The sequence below is a fragment of the Myxocyprinus asiaticus genome, chromosome 16, assembly GCF_019703515.2.
Source record: "Myxocyprinus asiaticus isolate MX2 ecotype Aquarium Trade chromosome 16, UBuf_Myxa_2, whole genome shotgun sequence".
Lineage (NCBI taxonomy): Eukaryota > Metazoa > Chordata > Actinopteri > Cypriniformes > Catostomidae > Myxocyprinus > Myxocyprinus asiaticus.
The window spans coordinates 2,697,972-2,722,423 of NC_059359.1; the positions used below are offsets into that span (position 1 = coordinate 2,697,972).

At 33.8% G+C, this 24,452-nt stretch overlaps 1 protein-coding gene across 1 annotated transcript in view; it reads right to left on the reverse strand.

The window, feature by feature from the left end:
* Positions 1-15,092, reverse strand: part of LOC127453595 (myomesin-3-like) — an 89,355-nt gene extending 74,263 nt beyond the window's left edge. The window contains exons 1-2 of the mRNA XM_051720070.1: positions 14,922-15,092; positions 7,645-7,772 (exon numbers count right to left, since the gene is read on the reverse strand). Of these exons, the coding sequence (XP_051576030.1) occupies positions 7,645-7,751 (107 nt within the window). The 5' untranslated portion in view covers positions 7,752-7,772; positions 14,922-15,092. The remainder of the gene's footprint in view (positions 1-7,644; positions 7,773-14,921) is intronic.
* Between the last annotated feature and the right edge of the window lie 9,360 nt (positions 15,093-24,452).

Below are 24,452 nucleotides of genomic sequence, written 5' to 3' on the forward strand. Positions count from 1 at the left end.
TAATGCAATCGGCAACTGTGTAAATACGACATATGTCGTATGAATTTAATTATTTGTCTGGCATAACGTGTTTAAAACTGCATCATTGAGCCGGTGAGAAGAGAAAACAGTGCTGGACAGATGGAGTGAGATTCTGACACACAGCCGTCTGTCACTCATGTGCTGTCTGTCAGTCTAAGCACTACCTCAAAACACTGAACAGCAGCTTCTATATTTAGAGTCTTACACAGAATATTAGATTTCTACCATTTCTTCTATTCGATTTTGCTTCTGCTTTATTTCTGTTTACTCTTCTGTTCTGTTTTGCTCTACTCTTCTATTCTACTTTATTTTACTATCCTGTTCCACTCTGTTGTACTCTATTCTATTTGACTCTATTCTATTGTACAGTACTATTCTACTCTTTTCAGTTTATGCTTCTACTCTATTTTACTGCACTATTCTATTCAACGCTATTCTATTCAATTTCTCTATTCTTCAACTTTACTATTCTATTCTACTGATTCTCTTCTCTCTTGCACTCTACTCTTTTATTATATTCTACTCTACTTTTCGACTCTGCAATGCACTACTCAATTTTACTCTACTATTCGACTCTATTCTATTTTCTCTACACTTCTACTCTATTTTACTCTACTCTTCTGTTCTATTCTGCTCTATTTCACTGTTTTCTATTCAACTCTATTTCACTCTACTCTCCTGTTCTATTTTACTCTAGTCTTCTTCTCTATTTTAATCTACTCTTATATTTTACTCTACTGTTCTATTCATTTACTGTTCTATTCTACTCTATTTTACTCTTCTGTTCTATTCTATTCTATTCTACTCTATTTAACTGTATTCTATTCTACTCTGTTTCACTCTACTCTCATTTTCCATTTTACTCTACTCTTCTACTCTATTTTACTCTACTGTTTTATTTTACTCTTCTGTTCTATTCTATTATACTCTATTTAACTGTATTCTATTCTAATCTGTTTCACTCTACACTCATTTTCTATTTTACTCTAATCTTCTACTCTATTTTATTCTACTCTTATATTCTACTCTACTGTTCTATTCATTTGACTTTACTATTCTATTCTACTCTATTTCACTCTTGTCTTCTATTCTGTTCTCCTCCATTTCACTTTATTTTTTCCATTCTGTTCTACTCTATTTTACTCTTCTATTTTACTCTTCTATTCTATTCTATTCTATTCTATTCTATTCTATTCTATTCTATTCTATTCTATTCTATTCTCTTTAACTGTATTCTGTTCTAATCTGTTTTACTTTACTCTCCTGTTCTATTTTACTCTACTTTTCTACTCTATTTTACTCTACTCTTTTATTTTACTCTTCTGTTGTATTCTACTCTGTTTCACTCTGCTCCCCTTTTCTATTTTACTCTTTTCTTCTACTCTATTTTACTCTACTGTTTTATTTGACTCTTCTGTTGTATTCTACTCTATTGTACTGTATTCTATTCTACTCTTTCACTCTACTCTCATATTCTATTTTACTCTAGTCTTCTACTCTATTTTATTCTACTCTTATATTCTACTCTACTGTTCTGTTCATTTTACTTTACTATTCTATTCTACTCTATTTCACTCTTGTCTTCTATTCTGTTCTCCTCCATTTCACTTTATTTTTTCCATTCTGTTGTACTCTATTTTAATCTACTCTTCTATTTTACTCTTCTGTTCTGTTCTATTCTATTCTATTCTATTTAAATGCATTCTATTCTACTCTGTTTCACTCTGCTCTCCTTTTCTATTTTACTCTACCTTTCTACTCTATTTTACTTTACTCTTTTATTTGACTCTTCTGTTTTATTCTAATCTATTTAACTGTATTCTATTTTAATCTGTTTCACTCTACTCTCATTTTCTATTTTACTCTAGTCTTCTACTCTATTTTATTCTACTCTTAAATTCTACTCTACTGTTCTATTCATTTACTGTTCTATTCAACTCTATTTCACTCTTGTCTTCTATTCTATTCTACTCCATTTCACTTAACTTTTTCCATTCTGTTCTACTCTATTTTACTCTATTCTTCTATTCTACTCTATTTCACTCTAATCTACTATTTGACTCTTCTGTTATATTCTACTCTATTTCACTGTTTTCTATTCTAATCTGTTTCACTCTGCTCTCTTATTTTATTTTACTCTATTCTTTTACTATTCTGTTACTCAACTCTTATATTCTACTATACTGTTCTATTCTATTTTACTTTACTATTCTATTCTACTCTACTCTCTCACTCTATTCTTCTATTCTACTCTATTTTACTCTAATATTCTGTTCTATTTTTTTAACTATTCTATTCTACTCTACCAAATCTAGAGTAGAAATCTATTCTTCTTCTGTTCAATTTTATTCTATTCTATTTCACTCTTCTATTCTGTTTAAATCTACTCTTTTATTCTACTTAATCATTCACTTCTATTCTATTCTATTCTATTCTATTCTATTCTATTCTATTCTTATACATTATATTGTTCTATCTTTCTATTTTACTCTTATATTCTGTTTTACTCTACTATTTTTTCTACTCTATTTTACTCTATTTTAATCCACTCTTCTATTCTATGCTATTCTACTCGTTTCTTTTCTACTCTATTGTTGTACTATTTTTATTCACTCCTCTGTTGTACTCTTTAATTCTATTCTACTCTACTTTTTGATTCTGCAATATTCTTCTCTATTTTACATTACTTTTCTGTTCTGTTCTATCTTTCTATTCTGTTTCACTCTGCTATACTATACAGAATATTCTAGTTTCTGATATTTAGCAGTGCAAGTCCTATTCTTCAAAGCCTTCTTCAAATTACATGAAAATAAAATGCTATTGTTGTTCTAAATTCAGATATAAATCCAAAGAGATGTGAATAGAAATGTAGTTTCTCTGCTGCTGCTGCAGATCTCTCACAGACCTGTTATGCTGCACAGCTGTCTGTGAGGGTTAAAGAGGAATCAGCAGCTGCAGGAGCTCGCAAATCAACTCACATCTGCCCTCATGCTAACAACCTGTGTTCTACCTCCAGCTGATGTGCCAGTTTCACATGATGGAGACCGACAGCTCTCTGATTACAAGAGAAAATTAGATCTACATTGAACTAAAGGTTGAGTAACCTGTGATTCATGTGGACAGTTGGTGCAGAGAGCCGATTTAGATTATTTTAAAGGTTATTTGAACATTGCCTACGTTTTTTTTTTTAAAAACATCACAACTAATTTAGAATAGTTCTTATTAGCAAAATATCATCTCATCGTGCCTTACACAGATTTTTGTCCAATTAAATGCTCACTGAAATGAGATTGTCATTCCCACCTAAAAACAACTAGCAAGTAGCAAATCCTGGTTTATGACTGTGATGTTAACTAAAGACTTTAGTTGGCTATTTGCAAAAAGGTGCGAGCCCTTCGACATATCCAGCCCAACCATCCTGTTTCAATAAGAAATGCTTTAACACAGGAAAGAAAACGGTGCTTGTAAAGCCATTTAATAGGGTCTTAAAGTGTGTTTTCTATCTATTACTATTTCTAGTGGCTAAATATTATTGTAGTTTAAAATAATTGGTGCTAATTCATTTTTGCTGACCCAATTGGCAGATTTTTATTTTACTTTATTTGAGGATATTTAACTATATATATATATATATATATGTAATTTTAATGAAAGCTATGAACATACTGTATTACCCTTCAATTATTACTGCATTGCAAAAAAAAAAAAAAAAAAAAAAGTATTTATATATCATAGTAGACATACTATCTTGGTAATGCCTTTCATTTTTGCTATTTAAAAAAAAATCATAGTACATTTTAAAATCATTGAAAACAATGGGAATAGTAAAAGTAAAATGTCACGTTATGTTACGGTAATGAAAATTGGGGGGTAAAGTGTGTTTAGTTGTGATGAAAATAATGTCAAAATGCAAAAAAAACGTAATTATCCAAAGGATCATTTTCTGTATTCAAAATATAATTACTGTATATACTGTATATATAAAAAGGGGCATTTTTGCTGTGTTAAATTAAAGTCATGCGATCCAGTGCACAGGACACAATGGAAGGTGAATTTTCACATTTCTAGCTCACACGTCTCTCACACAGACCGACAGATATCTGATGAGGCGAGCGGGTAATGCTGCATTATTAAACACATGCCTTGCCAACAGAGGAACACATGAGATCCAACACACTGGCAAAAGCAGAAGTACATCTGCACATTTGTGGATCTCACAGAAGCCCTGACAAGCCAACAATAAAAAGAAGGAAGTTATTTCAATTATTTTTGTAATATGAGCTTGAGCGATGAATTGCCAAGGGTGGAAAATGTGCGTGATTGATTTAGAATACAAACACTTCTGAAATTCACTTTGACTTTCAAATAAGACAGAGAAGAGAAGTTAAGGTAACTGAAACTAACCAGCTTTAGTCAACATTATTATAATATTGTGTGAAGTGTAAACAAAGCTTTTTGTCAGTTAACGGCATGTGCAAAGTGTTTACACTTAAGCCACGCTTAGAAATGAATGAATGCATTTGCATTATGATAGGATGAAACATATTTTGTAAATTTTCAAATAAAAGTTTCAAGAAAGACAACAGATATATTGTACAAAATAGTTCTCAAAAGGTTATTTCTCATGCATTCAAATGTTTTATTTTTGAGCTTTTTCTGTGTTCACGATACACTGTTTTCAGCATTCTCAGAGCGAGGCGTGCATCGTGAAAGACAGCGTCTCACCAGATTTGTGACGAGGAACATTATAAACTCTCATTATACGCAAATGCACTTTCAGCGTTCCGCCTAAATAAAAGCTCCAGGTGAAATAAATACGACTGAAATATATTTCTATGGTATAAAATAAATCTAATCCTCAAAATAATAATAATAATAATAATAATAATAATAAATCAGTACTATATTATAGTAATTAACTTAACTAGATCCCACAATAATAATAATTCAGTATTATAAAAATTCAACTGGGTTCCGAAGTTGTAGTTTTTGCAAAACCCTGTTCATTCACAAATGAAGTTTTAGTAAAAATATATGTAAAATATACTGTACTGTTGTTTTGGTGCATATAAATGAAAATGATAAGATATCATTCTTCCTTGTGTTCATTTAGTTAAAAAAATTAATAAATAAAAAAATGGTGGAAATCATGCCTTCTTCATTTTTAACTAGATTTTTTTACTTTATGCATTAAATATTTTGAATCTACTTGGCTACAATGGCTGTTTAAAACGATGGTTCCTCTATTTAACCCTTATGTTGTGTTTCGGTCATTTTGACCCAGATTACTTTTTTTTTCTTAATTTTTTTTTTTATTTATACTTAATCCAATTGGAATAAAATTCCTTGACTTTGTTCACATATGTTATCTGTAAACACACACACACACACACACACACACACACACACACACACAATGGACCATTTTCTTTACATTTGTTTGGCTTTATTTCACTTTGTTACACTTGCTGTGTTCCTGGTCAAAAATGACCGGTCATTGGAAGTGAATGGATTAGACTAGAAAATACAGAAATATTAAGTGTTCAGGAGCATCATAATCCTTTAGATGAGCACATACATGCGGATGTGTTTGCACACACAAAATCTTCGAACATGTGCACACACACACACACACACACACACACACACACACATACACACACATACACAACAAACACACACACAACACACATACACACTCACACACACACAAAATGTGTGTTGAGCATCCTTTTGTGCATCGTCTTTCCATGTACACTCTTTGAGGAATATTTGAAGATCTACTAATCATATTATGTTGTGTTTGGGCTCGTTTGAATCGGGATAGTCTGCTAATGTATGCATACACTAATGCTCACTGCAGTTTGGCCTCTGAGTGAAACACATTTGCTCACTGCATTCTACAAATTGAGACCTTTCTAACGATATAAAACACATGACTATCTCACCTTCTTTATGGTTTTACCGACTCTGAATATAATTGTTGTGATAACAAATTTTCAAATGATGAGAACGAAACAGTTCTTATTTGTCAGTAAATTAAAAATAATTGTTTAAGAATTGTTAGGATCAGATATATGCATTGTAAAACTTTAAAATGACACATATTTTGTTCAGATCAAGCAAGTGGTTATTAATTTATCATGTAATTATTATTAATTTATTTTTTTTCCGCAGGGAGTGACCCCCACTAGCCTGATATATATATATATATATATATATATATATATATATATATATATATATATATATATTTTTTTTTTTTTACAAAAAAATGTGTTTAAAAAAAAAAGGAATACAAAACTGTCATAATTACTAAAAAAGAAATTGATAAAAAGAACTTATGAAGTATCTTGTGATAATATACTGTATGCAATATGAGAAATTTATAAACAATCTTAGTGGGCCGGTCATTTTTGACCAGCAACACAAAATGTGTTAGCACAAACGAACACAAAACAAGGGTAAAACAAATATCGTCAATAGGCTGAAACTAGTCTGTGCTCATTTCTCTGTGTGTGTCTCTATTGTTATAAATGTGGCCTTCAAGACTTGTGTATGCCTGCGAGTTTGCCATGGCTGCATTGTCTCTCAGAATAGCTCACATGTCCTTGGTGTCAGGCCGCAAAACAGTTGCCTTTTCCCTTCAGTAATCGCCATATTAATAGGGTCTTAAAAGATCTCCATAAATAATTAAGCATATTATACCGACATAATCCTAAACAACTGACATCACAAGTCTTGGCAATGAAATCATTGTGTTGCTTAAAGGAGCAGTTCAACTAAACTTGAAAATTGTCATTATTTACTCAACCCTACTTACTCTCTACCATAGAACACAAAAGGAGATTTTAGGTGCTTTTTATGCATACTAAGAAGGGGATGGTGATTCATACTGGCAAGCTCCAAAAAACAAACAAAAAAAAAACTATAGTCCATACAACTTGTGCGCTATATTCCGAGTCTTCTGAAGACACACGACAGCTTTGTGTTTGGAAATGAATTAAATTTATGTTGTTATGCAGTTAGTGAGAGCTAATTGACAGCTCTCAAATCTCATTTGCGGTTACATATTCAAACTTGCCGCGTCGCGATTGGTCGTGTGACGTGCAAGAACTGATGGCGATTGCTGCCAACGATGTCAGTGAATAATAACTTACATTTCTCACACAAAGTTATCCTATGGCTTCATATGTTGTTTTTTAAGTGAATGGTCAGTGAGGCTAACTTTCTGTCTAACATCTTTTTTTGTGTTCAAGAGAAGACAACAACATGAAGGTGAGTAAATGATGACAGAATTATAATTTTTTTTTCAGTGAACTGTCCCTTTAACATTGAAAGAATTGACAGCATCTTTCAAAACATACAGCCGTGCCATTAGAAGACACACTGAAGGACTGAATTCAAAGAGATATGTCCTCAATTGTTTTTATAGCTGCTTTCTAAAATGACACCAGACTGACTGAGTGTCAAAGACATTCAGTAATTAATATCTGTAATTTGGCTGATGATTTACACTTGTTTCCTAAAGCTGTGAGGCATGCGAATGGAGTGGCTTCCAGTGGCGTGCAAGTGGCGCAGGGGAATTTGCATGGCATGCGTTGAGGGTCAGTGTGGATCTACCTGGATTTGAACTTCTTCTTCTGGATCTGGGAGGACATCTCCATGCTGTGAGACATCTGGTCCTTCTGTTCCTCCTGGCAACGGTATGCTACTATTTTAGTTGCCATGGCAAAGCTCTTACCAGTCACCTGCATCGGAGCAGAACGGCATAAAGCTGTCAGAAGAGCCGAAGCACTCTCCTCTTTCTACATGTGCCTTACTGCCTGACACTTAATAGGGTAAATCTCATGATACCTATTAAGAACAGATACATGTCATAATTAATTTGTCTGGACTCATTATACTGTAGTACTGAGAATTTAGTTGGAAAATGTGCTTGAAGTCAACATGAAATCAAAATTGCCCCTATTTACTTTCTCAATACAGATTTCTGGTCTTATTGTGCATGATTTAGCATGTATATTTTATATGTATGTGATTTAGCATGGCTCCATTGTAATTCTATTCTAGTAAAGTGACGCCCACTTTTCAAGATCCAATCAATTCCTGATGGCTAAAACTAAGCCCCACCCTACATTTTTCTTTTTTTTTTAATATTCTGTTTTACTCTGAAATTGTTACATTATGGAAGCAAAATCAGTTAGGAATGGTGCTTCATAATGTCTTTAATTCTCAAAGAAAGATATCGCAATGATCCAAAAAATAGGCTTAATTTTATAATAACACTTTACAATAAGGTTGCATTTGTTAAATATACTGGTATCATGAACTAATAATTATTTACAGCATTTATTAATCTTGGTTAATATTAGTTAATAAAAATGCAACTTGTCATTGTTAGTTCACAATGGATTAATGAATGTTTTTAATTAAAAAAATTAAACTTGCAACTGGAATTAACATTAACCAATAAATGCTGTACAAGTATTGTTCATTCACTAAAAAAACAAAAAATGATTAATTGGCTCAACAACCATAATGTATGAAAATAAATAGTTTCTAATACTGTATTTATAACATTTTTAGCTTTACTTAATTTGCATTAATATGTACAACACAAAATATTAATCACAGTAGCAAGACAAAGTATGTGAACCCTTTGGAATTAGCTGGTTTTCTGCATTAATTGGTCATAAAATGTGATCTCATCTTCAAAGTCACACGAATAGACAAACAAAATGTGCTTAAGCTAACAACACACAAACAATTATAATATTTTATGTCTTTATTGAACACATCCCATTAAACATTCACAGTGCTGTCAGGAGTCAGAAGTTGGCAAACCTGGCATCCAATTAATGAAACGAGATTGGAGGTGTGGGTTAGAGCTACTTTGACTTATAAAAAGCACTCCTAACATTTTGAGTTTGCTATTCACAAGAAGCATCTGCTGACTTGGACCATGCCTCGCAAAAAAGAGATCTCAGAAGACCTACGAATTGTTGCTAAAGCTGGAAAGGGTTACAAAGTTATCTCGAAGAGCTTAGATATTCATCTGTCCACAGCTAGACAAACTGTCTATAAATGGAGATGGTTTAGTACTATGGCTACTCTCACTAGAAGTGGCCGTCCAGTCAAGATGACTCAAAGGGCACACCACAGAATGCTCAATGAGGTAAAACAGATCCCTAGAGTGACAGATAAAGACTTGAAGGAATCATTGGAACTGGTTAACATCTCTGTTCATGAGTCTACTATACGGAAAACATTAAACAGGTATTGTGTTCATGGCAGGACAACATGGAGGAAGCCGCTGCTTTACAACAAAAACATTGCTGCACGCCTGAAGTTTGCCAAAGACCACATTGACCTCCACAATGCTACTGGGAAAATGTTTTATGGACTAATGAAACCAATGTTGAATTGTTTGGGAAGAACACACAGCACTACATATGGTGTAAAAAGGGCACTGCATACCAACATGAAAACATCATCCCAACGGTGAATTACAGTGGAGGGAACATCATGATTTGGGGCTGCTTTGCTGCTATGGGGCCTGGACCGCTTGCCATCATCGAGGGAAAAATGAATTCCCAAGTTAATCAAGATATCCTACAGGATAATATCAGGGTGGCTGTATGCCAGCTAAAGCTCAGTAGAATCTGGGTGATGCAGCAGGACAATGACCCTAAACATCGAAGTAAATCCACTACAGAATGGCTTCATAAAAAGAAAATCCATCTTTTGGAGTGTCCCAGTCAGAGCCCAGACCTTAACCCAATAGAGATGCTGTGGAATGACCTCAAGAGAGTCATTCACACCAGACATCCTGAGAATATGGCTGAGCTGAAGCAGTTCTGTAAGGAGGAATGATCCAAAATTTCTTCTGAACGTTGTGTAGGTTTAATCTGCAGTTACCAGAAACGCTTGATTGAGGTTATTGCTGCCAAAGGAGGATCGACCAGTTATTAAATCCAAGGGTTCACTTACTTTTTCCAAAGCACTGTGAATGTTTAATAGGATGTGTTCAATAAAGACATGAAAGATTATAATTGTTTGTGTGTTGTTAGCTTAAGCACATTGTGTTTGTCTATACTTGTGACTTTAATGAAGATCAGACCACATTTTATGAGCAATTAATGCAGAAAACCAGCATGTTCCAAAGGATTCACATACTTTTTCTTGCCACTGTATAAGGTACATAAAGTAAAAGAATAATTGTGAGTTCTTTAAACTTCTTAGGCTTAAAAATCCATAAAATTAAGATTTTAAGTATTACTAACTCAAATGTACAGAACTGAGGTTGTGGGGAATACCCATAAGGGTTGCACTTTAATAATTTAAGCATGTTTGTTTGGTCAAAAGGAACTTATTGGGCCATTTAATTAGTTGTTATTAAGAATTCATAGAGATTTCATCTCTTTTTAGTATTATTGATGTTGTTTTACTGTAATTAGTTGTTTTGTGTAAAGTCACCATTAGGGTGATTAGTGTTGGCTTTAGTGAAGTTGGATCCTGTTCAATCCATGTAATTTTTCCATGCACATGTGAATGTGTGTGTAGCTAAAGAGCAGCTTTATCTGCACTTTTTAGGGAAATCAATTGTCTAATAAGTGACCTCGTCATTATTTTCTTTTGAGCCAATTAAATTAAATAGAAACAATAATATTAAAGTTAATAAGAAAAAACGTGCTATTAGTTGTTAAATCTTATTCGTGTGACATACCTTTATTTTATTTTTTTTAATCCCTTTTTCTCCCCAATTTTGGAATGCCCAATTCCCACTACTTACTAGGTCCTCATGGTGGTGTGGTTACTCACCTCAATCCGTGTGGCAGAGGACAAGTCTCAGTCGCCTCCGCTTCTGAGACCGTCAATCCACACATCTTATCACGTGACTCGTTGTGCATGACACCACGGAGACTCACAGCATGTGGAGGCTCATGCTACTCTCCGCGATCCACGCACAACTTACCACACGCCCCATTGAGAGCGAGAACCACCTAATCACGAACACGAGGAGGTTACCCCATGTGACTCTACGCTCCCTAGCAACCGGGCCAATTTGGTTGCTTAGGAGACCTGGCTGGAGTCACTCAGCACACCATGGATTCAAACTCGCGACTCCAGGGGTGATAGTCAGCGTCAATACTCGCTGAGCTACCCAGGCCCGTGACATACCTTTTTAAGTAAATTTAATTAACTGATACATTTGTGTATAGCTAACAAAGGTTTACTAGTTATGTTGACATAAAATGACCGTAAATTGAATTTACTTAAAAAGTGTGATGCAGATATAGTACATATAAATGGATTTACATGTAAATCCAACACATCATTTTTTTTTCAGTTTCCTCCACAGAGGAACGGAGGGACATTCCTTGGGTCGGAATCCTGTTAAAAGTCCCTTTGCGAGCTTTTGTGAGAACAATAATTCATTAGTTCTGAGGCCCCAGCGGCTCCCGCAGTCATCAATCACCCACACTAGTACATGCAACCCTTGTGAAGCCTAACAGAATCAGGTCGCTTTTGAAGGATGGCTTCATTTACCCGAAAGTTGCAACAAACACCCACGTTACCCTCATAGATGGAGAGATGTTTTTCCCCTCAGGTTTCACCAGATTAAATCTGAAGCACAAGCTTTCTGAACGACAGCGGCTTCCGCTCCCTGTCGTTCCCACACAAACCGTAATCTTGCGCCATGAGAAACAGTTTTTTGAACACTCGGTCCAAAAGGTCAGTTCGCAGCATATTAAAACTGATCTGTCATCAATTGAACTGTGTCCCCGTCAACCCTCCAGTGACACAGTTTGCATGTAGCACAGTGTCTCACGCAATGAAAATACACGGCATGAAGTCACAAGAGAGGAAAGCACACTTCAGATTTGACGGAATAATGGCTTCGTGAGAAGCCGAAAGCACATCTGATCTGAGGTACAATACAGTAAAATAGCTCAACAAAACTGTAAAAGTTAATGGAACACGTGGCTAGGCAAAATGGAATAGGAACTAGAGTTGCGCAAAATGCAGTCCCCCAGCGAATTATTTTTGGTTCCAAGAATGTTCCGAGAATGTTCCAAAATTTTCGTAGAAGGGGCATTCCAACGTTTTTCTTTTGATCAGCAAGGATTTTATTTTATTTTATTTTTTTACTCAAATCGAACATTTCCTATAGGTTTGGTTAATGTTCCCCTAACATTATCCCTAATGAAAAATAAGGAAAAATGTAAATAAAATATAAAACCTAAAAATAACAATTAGAAAACATTCTTTATATGTTCTTATTAGGTTGTCACACAGAAACCTCCTTGCAACATTTTGGGAATGTTAGTTTATGGATATACAACTAAAACCTCAAGAAACATTCCCTATAGGTTTGGAGAACGTTCCTCTAACGTTATACCTAATGAAAAATAATGAAAAACATATAAAACCTAAAAATAACCATTAGAAAATGTTCTTTATATGTTCTTATTAGGTTGTCATACAAAAACCTCCTTGCAACGTTTTTGGAATGTTAGTTTATGGTTATAAAAATACAACTTAAAAATAACCATTAAACAATGTTCTGTATAAGTTCTTACAACTGTAGGTTGTCACACAAAAACCTCTCTGCATCGTTCTGGGAATGTTAGTTTATGGTTATAAAAATAAAACCTAAAGAGAATGTTTCCTGTAGGTTAGTAGAATGTTCTCCTATCATTATGCCCAATTAAAAATTATGAAAAAGTGAATAAAATAATAATAATAATAATAAAAAAAAAAAACAATTAGAAAAGTTATTTATATGTTCTTATTAGGTTGTCACGCAAAAACCTCCTTGAAATGTTTTGAGAATGTTAGCTTATGGTTATAAAAATAAAACCTAAAGAGAACGTTCCCTATAGGTTTGGAGAATGTTCCCCAAACGTTATCACTAATGAAAAATAATAAAAATGTGAATAAAAAAATAAAAACCAAAAATAACCATAAGAAAATGTTCTTAAAATGTTCTTATTAGGTTGTCACACAAAAAACACCTTGAAACGTTCTGGTAATGTTAGTTTATGGTTGTAAAACTAAACCTAAAAATAACCGTCTGTAAAAGATCTTATTAGGTTGTCACACAAAAACCTCCTTGCAACGTTCTGGGAATGATAGTTTATGGTTATAAAAATAAATCTAAAGAGAATGTTTCCTGTAGGTTTGTAGAATGTTCTCCTAACGTTATGCCCAATTAAAAATTATGAAAAAGGTAAAAAAAAAAAAAAAATTTGAAAAGTTCTTTATATGTTCTTATTAGGTTGACACGCAAAAACCTCCTTGAAATGTTTTAAGAATGTTAGCTTATGGTTATAAAAATAAAACCTAAAGAGAACGTTCCCTATAGGTTTGAAGAATGTTCCCCTAATGTTATAGTTAATGAAAAATAATGAAAAACTTACAAACCTAAAAATAACCATTAGAAAATTTTCTTTATATGTTATTCTTAGGTTGTCACACAAAAACCACCTTGAAATGTTCTGGTAATGTTAATTTATGGTTATAAAAATAAAACCTAAAAATAACCATTAAACAACATTCTGTATAAGTGTTTATCAGGTTGTCAGACAAAAACATCTCTGCATTGTTCTGGGAATGTTAGTTGGTTATAAAAAAAACAAAAAAACGAAAGAGAACATTGCCTATAGGTTTGGAGAATGTTCCCCAAACGTTATCACTAATGAGAAATAATACAAACGTGAATAAAAAAATAAAAACCAAAAATAACCATTAGAAAATGTTCTTTAAATGTTCTTATTAGGTTGTCATACAAAAAACACCTTGAAATGTTCTGGCAATGTTAGTTTATGTTTGTAAAACTAAACCTAAAAATAACCGTTAAAGAACATTCTTTAAATGTTCTTATTAGGTTGTCACACAAAAACCTCCTTGCAACGTTTTGGGAATGTTAGTTTATGGTTATAAAAATAAACCTAAAGAGAATGTTCCCTATATGTTTGGAAAACGTTCCCCTAATGTTATACGTAATAAAAAATTATGAAAAACATATAAACAAAAAAATAAAATAAAATAAAAAAAAACATTAGAAAATGTTCTTTATATGTTCTTATTAGGTTGTCACACAAAAACCCCCTTGCAACGTTTTGGGAATGTTAGTTTATGGTTATAAAAATAAACCTAAAGAGAATGTTCCCTATATGTTTGGAAAACGTTCCCCTAATGTTATACGTAATAAAAAAAATTATGAAAAACATATAAACATAAAAAATAAAAAATTAAAAAAAAACATTAGAAAATGTTCTTTATATGTTCTTATTAGGTTGTCACACAAAAAACACCTTGAAATGTCCTGGCAATGTTAGTTTATGTTTGTAAAACTAAACCTAAAAATAACCGTTAAAGAACATTCTTTAAATGTTCTTATTAGGTTGTCACACAAAAACCTCCTTGCAACGTTTTGGGAATGTTAGTTTATGGTTATAAAAATAAACCTAAAGAGAATGTTCCCTATATGTTTGGAAAACGTTCCCCTAATGTTATACGTAATAAAAAATTATGAAAAACATATAAACATAAAAAATAAATAAATAAATAAATAAAAAACATTAGAAAATGTTCTTTATATGTTCTTATTAGGTTGACACACAAAAACCCCCTTGCAACGTTCTGGGAATGTTAGTTTATGGTTATAAAAATAAAACCTAAAAATAACTGTTAAAGAACATTCTGAATAAGTTCTAATTAGGCTGCCAGACAAAAAACTCTCTGCATCATTCTGGGAATGTTAGTTTATGGTTATAAAAATAAAACCTAAAGAGAACGTTCCTAGAACGTTAAGAATTGGTTCCCCCCCAAAATAACCAAACGAGAGAATTGCAAATGGATTTATTCAAGGAAGTTCAAAATCCACTCACGTTCCTCAGGCCTTTAAGATGATCAGCAGTGTGATCCGTCTCAGTCTTTCACTCTCTTCCTTTTCAACCTTCACGTGTCTCACCCTCTTCCTTCAGAGCTCTATTAAACTCTCCTTATTGTCTCCTCTTTCTTAGATTCCTTCAGCTTCTCCTCAGCTCTTCTGATTGCCCTCTGTCTGGGGGTGAAGATGACCTCCAGCAGAAGAGCCCACACAATACTCCCTCCTACTCAAGCTGGTAAATATAGACCGACAGCAAGACCAATGCCACACTCTCAGATCAATTCAAAGCATCCAGATAAACTTGCATTGAGATCAGACCAGCAATGACACAATGGACCAGTGCGCTGTGGGAAAAGAGATCTACGGAAACAATGCAACCTGGAATTTCCAAGATCTCTGTAGATATAAAACACACAGATCACCATTAAACCCTCTGAAGAACATCCAGAAGAGATTATGGGGTTAGATGTTGACTCTTGCATTTGTCAGCAGTCATGTGATCTTAATATTGAATAATGCATTTTCTGAAAATCCATAACAGTGTAATTTCTCAAATAATCACAAAAGGAGATCTTTATCATTTCAATGGTTTCTCCTACACATTGTGATTGAATGCAGAACAAATGGAGATCTTTGCATTCGCAATACATCAAACAGGATTTTCAACCATAAAACAATGCAAGGTGGGAAGTCATTGGGAAATGATTGGATCATAAACCGTGGCTGTTACATACCAGAATGGAGTCAGGTGATTGGAAGGGAGGGATTGAGAAGTAAGAGGAATCTGTGACGTCAGCTGAAAAGGACGTTTCTGGTTCTTTAGAATAACATACATCAATGAATCGTGCACAATATGACCAGGAACATGTTTTAAGAAAGTAAATAAGGGGGAATATGGATTTCTCCTGCTTCTCAGATGTTTCTCACGGGGAAAAGTCCTCAGTAATCGTCAAGATTTCTCCTCTCGAAGACCAAATGATCTGAGATCTCCAATTAATCTCCTGATCTTAGAAGGAGCAACCTTGAAGCAATTCTCACTGAAGCTTTGTTTCATGCCTAAAACCCCTTAAAGGAATATTCCAGGTTCAATACGAGTTAAGCTCAATTGGCAGCTGTTGTGGCATAATGTTGATTACCACAAAAAAAAAAAAAAAAAAAAAAAATTTAAATATTAAAAATAAATAAATAAATAAATTGCAGTTCCGGAGAAGCACTTACAATGGAAGTCAATGGGGCCAATCCATAAACGTTAAAATAGTCACTGCTTCAAAAGTATGGACACAAGACGTAAACAATATGCATGTTAACATGATTTTAGCGTGATAAAATCTCTTACTAACTATTTCTGTGTAAAGTTATATCTGATTTTACAACTTTTTCCGTAACGAGGTAGCGCGCAAACCCTGTAATCCAGCAAAAATTACAATTTAAACAACTTTACAGCTCAAATAATACACAAGTTTTAATAGATGAATTAATGTAAGTGCTTTTATAAAATTACAAGCTTCACATTTCTGCCTTTAAACCCTCCAGAAATTGGCCCCATTGACTTCCATTGTAAGTGCCTCACTGTAAACTCGATTTTTGCTTGTTTTTTGTTGTTTTGTTTTTTTGGTAATAAACATCAAGCAAAAAAGAATACTGTCAATTGAGCTTAACTTGTATCGAACCCGCAATATTCCTTTAATGTTAACATACAGCTTTTTAATTTTCAATATATGTTGAAATGAACATTAATCAAGGATTAACCCTATAATGTTGTGTGTATCAAATATGAATCATAACGTTTGACGGCTCCTGTTTCAGTCTCTGTTCAAGCTGACGAGCCAAACAACCTATAGTATGTAAGTTTCTCATGTTTATGGCACCATCTAGTGGTTATTAGTGAAAAAAGTGGTTTCAATGTTTATATCGATCTATTTAAAATGGCTTGCGTGAAAAGTGACTCATGTTGGGATAAATGACAGCTTATTTTAATAAAGTAAAAGTGACAGTAATGATTATATTGTTACTGATATTTTAAAATGAGTATTTGCTGAATATAAGCAACTTGTGCTTGGTTAAAATTTTGTATATTATTTTATTGAAAACCCCTTTTGAAATCCATGTATCAAATATGATACAACAGTCTTTTGAAGTTCATCTCTCAATCACCATTACATTACATTCATGCCCACCACAAACAAACATCACAGAGCTTTGACATTTCTGACATTTACTTTTTATAAGATGTATTTAAAGTGTGAACTAATATTGCAGTGTATTTTCATATATGCAGCCTGCTCTGTCATTACAGCCTGCTATCTCATCATTATTTTACATCAAAGCATCATGCATGCTGGGCCTCAGGAGGATAATGACCTTTAAAGTCTAATGTATCAAATATGATGCACAAAAAATAAAATACAAAAATAAATGTGAAATATATATATATATATATATATATATATATATATATATATATATATATATATATATATATATATATTAACTATTTCTTTTTATAGTTTGTCTAATGGTACTAAAAAAAATGTAATGTCAAAAAATTTGCATTTTCTGACAATTGTTTCATATGTCTACTTTAAGTGTACTGTTCGATGTTAGTTCATGTTATCTAATGTACTTAACTAATGTTAATGAATACAACCCTGTTGTAAAGTATTACGAATCAGTGTTTTTGAACAAGTCTTTTACGTGAATGAATTGTTTTTCTTCTTTTCCATTTCTCATACACTGAAATCGCTTCTGCACAATGGCCAAAGCCACATGATTAAAGACACAATGTGCAACAAACAGAAACATTTATTGTTAATAAATGTTGAAAGGAAACAATTATTCTGTTTACATTTGCCATGTAACATAGCAACCTGGTGCATTAAAAACCAGATTGTGCACAAGTGTGTTTATTGTCATTTTATAACAGTTTACATTGTGGCTCACTTTCCAGTGACTCAGGTAGTGTGTTTGGGTGCGGTGGATGCAGGCCTGCAGTCGTTGTGTGGGAGGTTATTTATAAGCATTTATTGTCCACACCTGCTGCTGAAATACCACAGTAAACAATGCGGTAAGGAGGTGCTGCCCACTTCTCCAGTATCATCTGTGACATTGAGACTAAGAATAACCAAACTACACAAACAGAACAACAGCAGGCTCGCTTTGTGCGTTCTTATTGTGACAGATGCAACAGTACTCTTCCCACAAGCCTATACAGGGCAGAAACATGCGCTCAAATCCATCCCTGTTGAGAGAGACATTATTAGAATGCAGTCGCTGACTGAATCTGACATCCAATCACTGTTTCACACAATCAAACTGACATTTTAAGGGGTATTTTACTCACCCTCATATCATTCCAAACCTGTACTTTATGCTGCTGATCAACTACCCTTATCTTTTGATTGCCAAACTATTTTTATGTCTGTCTCTTCAGGATCAAGTTGTTTGATGGTCAATTTGTCTTGAATTTGCAATATAAACGACACGCTGTTACACAGCAATCGATAGCGCTTGCCATGTTCGCGATCACTGCTGGCATGCACTAATAATACTTTATTAATACTCAAATTAGCTTTGGATTGGCACTATGTTTATGGGCAGATTTATTTCTGCCCCAATGGGTCTCAATGAGGGCTCGTTGCAGTACCATATCTGACCACAGATTTCCATTGAGAAAACTGAGGGGGCGCTGTGGAGCTCTGCTCTACATGCTTGAATATCTATATTAAACACTGTGTAACGGAGCTTTCAACTACTTAACGACTTAAAAATAGGATAAAAATTATACTAGGCCTACTTTTAAATACGTATGTCAGCATTTTGAACATATTTAAGGGCAAACAAATGACATCATTGGCAGTATATAGTATGGATCTTTCAAAGCGTTTCACCACTGTTCAAAAGCTCCTCGGATTGCATAATTTATATGGATAAATGTACACAAACTGAATAGACTAAGTATTAAATGAAACAAATAACAATAAAATGCAAAGTAATCTCTTCAGTAATAACAGTACTTTTTGAATGTAACTGTATTCTGATTACCAACTATTTAAATTGTAAATGTAGTGGAGTTACTAATATTTAGTATTTTAAATATGTAATCCCGTTACATGTATTCCGTTACTCCCCAGCCCTGACAATAATCCTATTTGTAACTAAAAGTTACATAAACCACTTTTTGCTTCTGGTCATTATATATTATGTTACATGATATTAAAGCTTGTTAAACAAACGTTTGCAGAGACAGGTGGTCAAAATATGAATATGAACTTAATATTTCATCCTTTACATCAAAACATACATGATTGGGTCAGTGTCATAAATCCCTGTCATAAATCAGTCATGAGATTTGCATCAATAATCCTTCAGCTCAGACTGCACAGACCTTTCACCTGTGAACAACACACCTGTGAGGAGTCAATGTTTAATCACTGATCACACACTCAACAGGTGATTAATCCCATCATGCATCACTCTTTACAACAGACCTCTGGAAGTTCTTGGAAACACAACAGCTGCTCTCAGAGGCTTTTTATCACGTTTAACTATTTTTACAGTCAAATCTGAACAGTTTAGATTGTATCAGTGTAAAAGGCCACATCAGTCTCAGGTTTCTCAGTGTGTGTGAAAGGGAAAGAGGGTGAGCAGATGAAGCAATAGATGGGTGGTTCTCACGAAAACATGTCCAGGTCATATTTCAAACCCCCCCCCCCAAAAAAAAAAAAAAAAATGAATACAATTTTTACAGTAATACTATTTTTCACAACCTGGTCTTATAGAATAAAGTTACTAGCAAAATGGTTTTTACGTGGCTCACGGCAGTTTCCTGTTACACTAGAGGCGCTACAACAACAATGACTTTTATTCACTTTCTCACAAATCACGAGTAAAACGGGAGATTATCAGTTCATAAACACTTACTTTTCACCCTGTTCCTCACACAATCCTATCTTATGACATCTAAACACTTTTACTGTAGCGCATGACTCATTTGAACATTTGCATCACATAATCAACTACATTTACAAGCTTATTCAAGTGCAAGGAGCGTTGCACTTGTGATGCAAAGAAGCGGGGTACGAGTCCTGAAGAGCACGGGAGTCGACACATGAGCCGAAAGTGTCATTGAAGCACCACAAAATGACGTGGTTGTGTTTTTCATCTCACATTTGCTTTTTCTGACACTATCGGTTAGGTTTAGGTTTAGGGTAGGGAGGTCTGTTTTTTTATTTTTATTTAAAACTTGACAGAGCATTAACCGTAATCAGGGTTGGGAAGATTACTTTGAAAAAGTATTTTCAGATTACATGCTGTAAAATGTAACTTGTAACGTATTTCGTTAGATTACTCGAGGTCAGTAATGTAATCTAAATACTTTGGATTACTTCTTCAGCACTGGCACATTTTTTTCACTTGTTTTGACTATAAACAAGTAAATAAAGTAAGAAAATACACTCCACTGTAAAAATACATTCTCTGAAAAAAAGGCTAAATATCTAATGCGGTTTTGCTACTCAAGTAAATGTATCTTGTTTTAAGGATTTTTAGATTTTTTACAGGAAAACAATATTTAAATTATTATTAAGAATAAATTTTTTTGCAATGCATCTTCGCCCTAATATCAAAGATATTACTAGAGAAAAAAGATATGCTCTAACATAAATTTTCTTCATAGAATTAATTATATAATATAATCGCGCCTGGTAACAGATGCATGTAAGGAAAGAAATAGCATTTTAGCTTAATGTTCAATTTACACAAGGTTAACTATTTCTGATGCTCCAAACAGAGTGAACACAACAACATCCTTTTCTGATCGTATGTGGATTCTGTTCATATAATGATGCAGAAAATATATTATTTGTTGCTTTCTATACGATGTTAAAGGCTACATTGGTTAGCATTTATTGTAAAAATAACCCAGTCGCATTAAAAACATTGACAATGCATGTAATCGTGTATTTATTGGATTTATGTTTCATCTGTCAAAGCGTTTCTAACTGTTTTTTGTTAAGCTGTAGAAACATAATGTAGCTCCTCTATTAAGCTCCCAAGAGAAAGTTCCTCAATGACTGTAGTGGAGCACAGTTACTAATATTTAGCATTTTAAATATGTAATCCCATTACATGTATTCCGTTACTCCCCAAACCTCATCTATTTGGGAGAAAATTCTGCTCGCTATTAGCGCCACACAGTGGACATTTCACCTCGGAACCACGTAATATAATTTAGCAAAAATGTCGCCAACTACACATACTTTTTATGCGATCAGGCTAATTTTCTTGCATTGTGACATTAAGCACATTGCTTTTTATTACTATCACGCAAAAAAATTTCATTCTCATTATTGTAATACATTAATGAAAATCATCCTGTCCGGACACTATTACTTATTGATTGTTATTATTATTTAAATCTGCATAAATGAAATAATTATCAGTATTCATTTCTTGAAAGATTTGGATAGTTATGATATCATTATTGGAGTACTGACTGGCAATAATGAAATATTCTGCCACACCTGATGATTGCTTATTAAACATGCATTAAATTAGTTGCCTGTCTAAAACAAACACAGAATGAGACAGCGAAACGGAAAACTCCTCCAGAGTTTAAGGCCGTTTAGTCGGGACTCAAATTTTACTTTCAAATATTGTCTCAAGCTTCATTAGCTAGTTCCCCTCCCTTAAGCCGAGCACCAACTTTATAATGAGCTTTAAAAACCCAAAATAATTACATCTAATGCATGTACTCCTTTTTTATTCCGAATGGAAATCTAGTACCAAATTATATTCCAGCGCTGGGACAGAAGTAGATTTAAAATGAATTATTCCTCCTCATAAGAGACACCAAAGTTAAATTAACTGATGAGAAATATATGACTAACTTTATTGCAAGTTTCAAATGACTATAGAAAGTATGATTTTAATAGATATTTTGCTGAAAAAAAAATCACTTTTTTTCTTTTGTTGACTTTATGGAATCTCGCGAAAGCTGTTCAGAACATGTCCAGGTCACATTTCACCCCCAAAATCAAAAGAAATAAGTCAAATATATTTTTAAGACTTTTTTAAGACTAAAATGTAAAATGTATAGGACATAAATTGCATAACAATTAAGTACATTTTCCTGCATAATCCCATTGATTACTGTAATGCGAAACAAAACAATGATATATTAAGTAAGCTAAAAAAATCTATTTTTACATCAGGATAGTACTTGATAGACTGTCTTTAATATCTGCTGATAAAAAAAAATAAAAAAAGGTTATTACAGAAATGAGCAGACTACCTTGCAGCAATACCTACTGTATAGTGCATAATGAAACATCAAAATTAAAATGTTTGGACGCTTTAATAATGAGAATTTTGACAAAAATGTACCTAATTGTCTTAACAATAGTCACAATGCAAGAAATTATAAAAAGGGCTACATTTTCTTAATGCAAAATAAATTCCTTTTGTTTTTGTGATGAAATCAATGTGACCTGCTCATGTTTTCGTGACATTTATGTCACCATGCAACTACCTTAGCACCTCTACACAATTATCTCCTTATATCACAGGTCCTGTCAACTGTTTATGACCAGGAAAGAAAATTACTCTGACCTTTGCATTGTTTGCTCTCTGTACTGTATTGTGGACAAGATCTACACTGTAAAACAGTCTTTTAAAAGAGCAATCGACATGTGAGCTGAGCCATACAATTTGCAGTACAACATTAATGTACTGTAACATTCATAATGAAACAACAATTATAGTATAAAAGTAAAAAAAGATATTAAAGGTGCTATATTTGTAAAAAGAGACAACTATAAATAAACTATTTGCAGGTTAAAAACATTGCTCTGAGTGACCCAGCCAGCCTGACACAGCAACACTGGCTCAACCAATTGTGTAGTTTGACCAATGGCAGAAGAGGGAGTGTTCAGGAAACCTGTCTGAAAATCATTATTTGTACAATTCTGTTTAATGACTCTAGTGCTGCAGAAATGAACACAGTTCATTTAACACCTCTTTGGTCTTAATGATCAAGTCTCTACGTTGTCCTAAAGGGTCAAATTGACCCTATTTATGTTCAATTTCAAAAGCTTGTAATAAAATTACAAATTTTGTTTTCTATCACCTTCTATTCCAATATACACACTTGAAAGGCAGGGGACGCCCCAACACAGCTTCACAATACTTGTAATAGCTTGTAATAAAGGCTCTGTTTGCTCTATCTTTCTACATTTGGTCTTAAATCGTTCATCTAGGTGCCAGCTAACACTAGAAAATTTTTTTTTTCTGTATCACCTTCTATCACAATATATAGATCTGAAAGGCAGGGGGGCCTCAACTTCACCCATAGACATCCAGTCTTTGTTGAGATGCCTCACCATAAAATTGTAGAAAACACACACACACACACACACACACACACGCATGCACACAGTAAGTACATACACACAGACACCCATAAACACTCACTGACAACAGACACAAATGCAAACACAAAAATGCAGTTCAGCAAAAGTATAATAAACAAATCATTGTTTGAATGTTCCTGAATATTGATGAAACAAATGTATACATCATTAGCTTTCAAATGCTTTCAAATGAAACCAAGATCACATTTGTGGTCCTTTCAGACGGCGAGATATTCCACAAAACATGAGGAAAGGGCGGGGCTTCCAAAAAAGACTGGATGTCTATGGGCGGAGTCACAAACCACGTTGGGGCGCCCCCTGCTTTTTAGATCTGTATGTTGTGATAGAAAGTGATAGAAAAAAAAAGAATTTCTAGTGTTAGCTTGCGCCTAGATGAACGATTTAAGACCAAAAGTAGAGAGATAGAGCAAACAGAGCCTGTATTACATGCTTCTGAAATAAAAAATAAAAAAGGGTAAATTTGACCCTTAAAGGGTGTGTTCACACTTGTAGTTCAGTTCTCTTGGTCCAGACCAAAAAATAAAATGATACATTTAGTCCTGGGTCACTTAGCATTCACACTGGCATTTTTAACACTGAACCTAAAGATATATAAAACAAAAGGCATCAGGAAAAAGTCACAACCTGATTGGACAGCTTTTATGACGTATTTTTGCTTCGGAATTTGCCGAACATCCAAAACAATGCTGGCTGCTGGGCGAAATGCGCTCGTTAGATTTATATGTGTATATGGTGGTATTTTTACCAGCTGAGAACAAACAAAGAGCTAATAAAATGTGTAAAGGAGTCAAAACAGCACCAGGAATTCCTCCGTTGCACACACAAACGAAGATATGCTGCAAGGACGGCTGACGGCGGTTCTGACGCCTGTACCGAACTGTAATGGGCAACATAGCTCCTATGATGAGAAGAACCAGGTATGCTTGAGGTCAGTATTAGGCAAATTACTTCCTGTTTTTGGTCCGTTTAGACGTCTTTGGTCCATGTTGCGTTCATATATCAATCGAACCGCACCAGAGTTTGTTTGGAAGCGGACCGAGACCCACTATTCAGGCGGTCTCGGTCCACTTGATTGGTGTGCACCAAGGTTCGGATGGCAG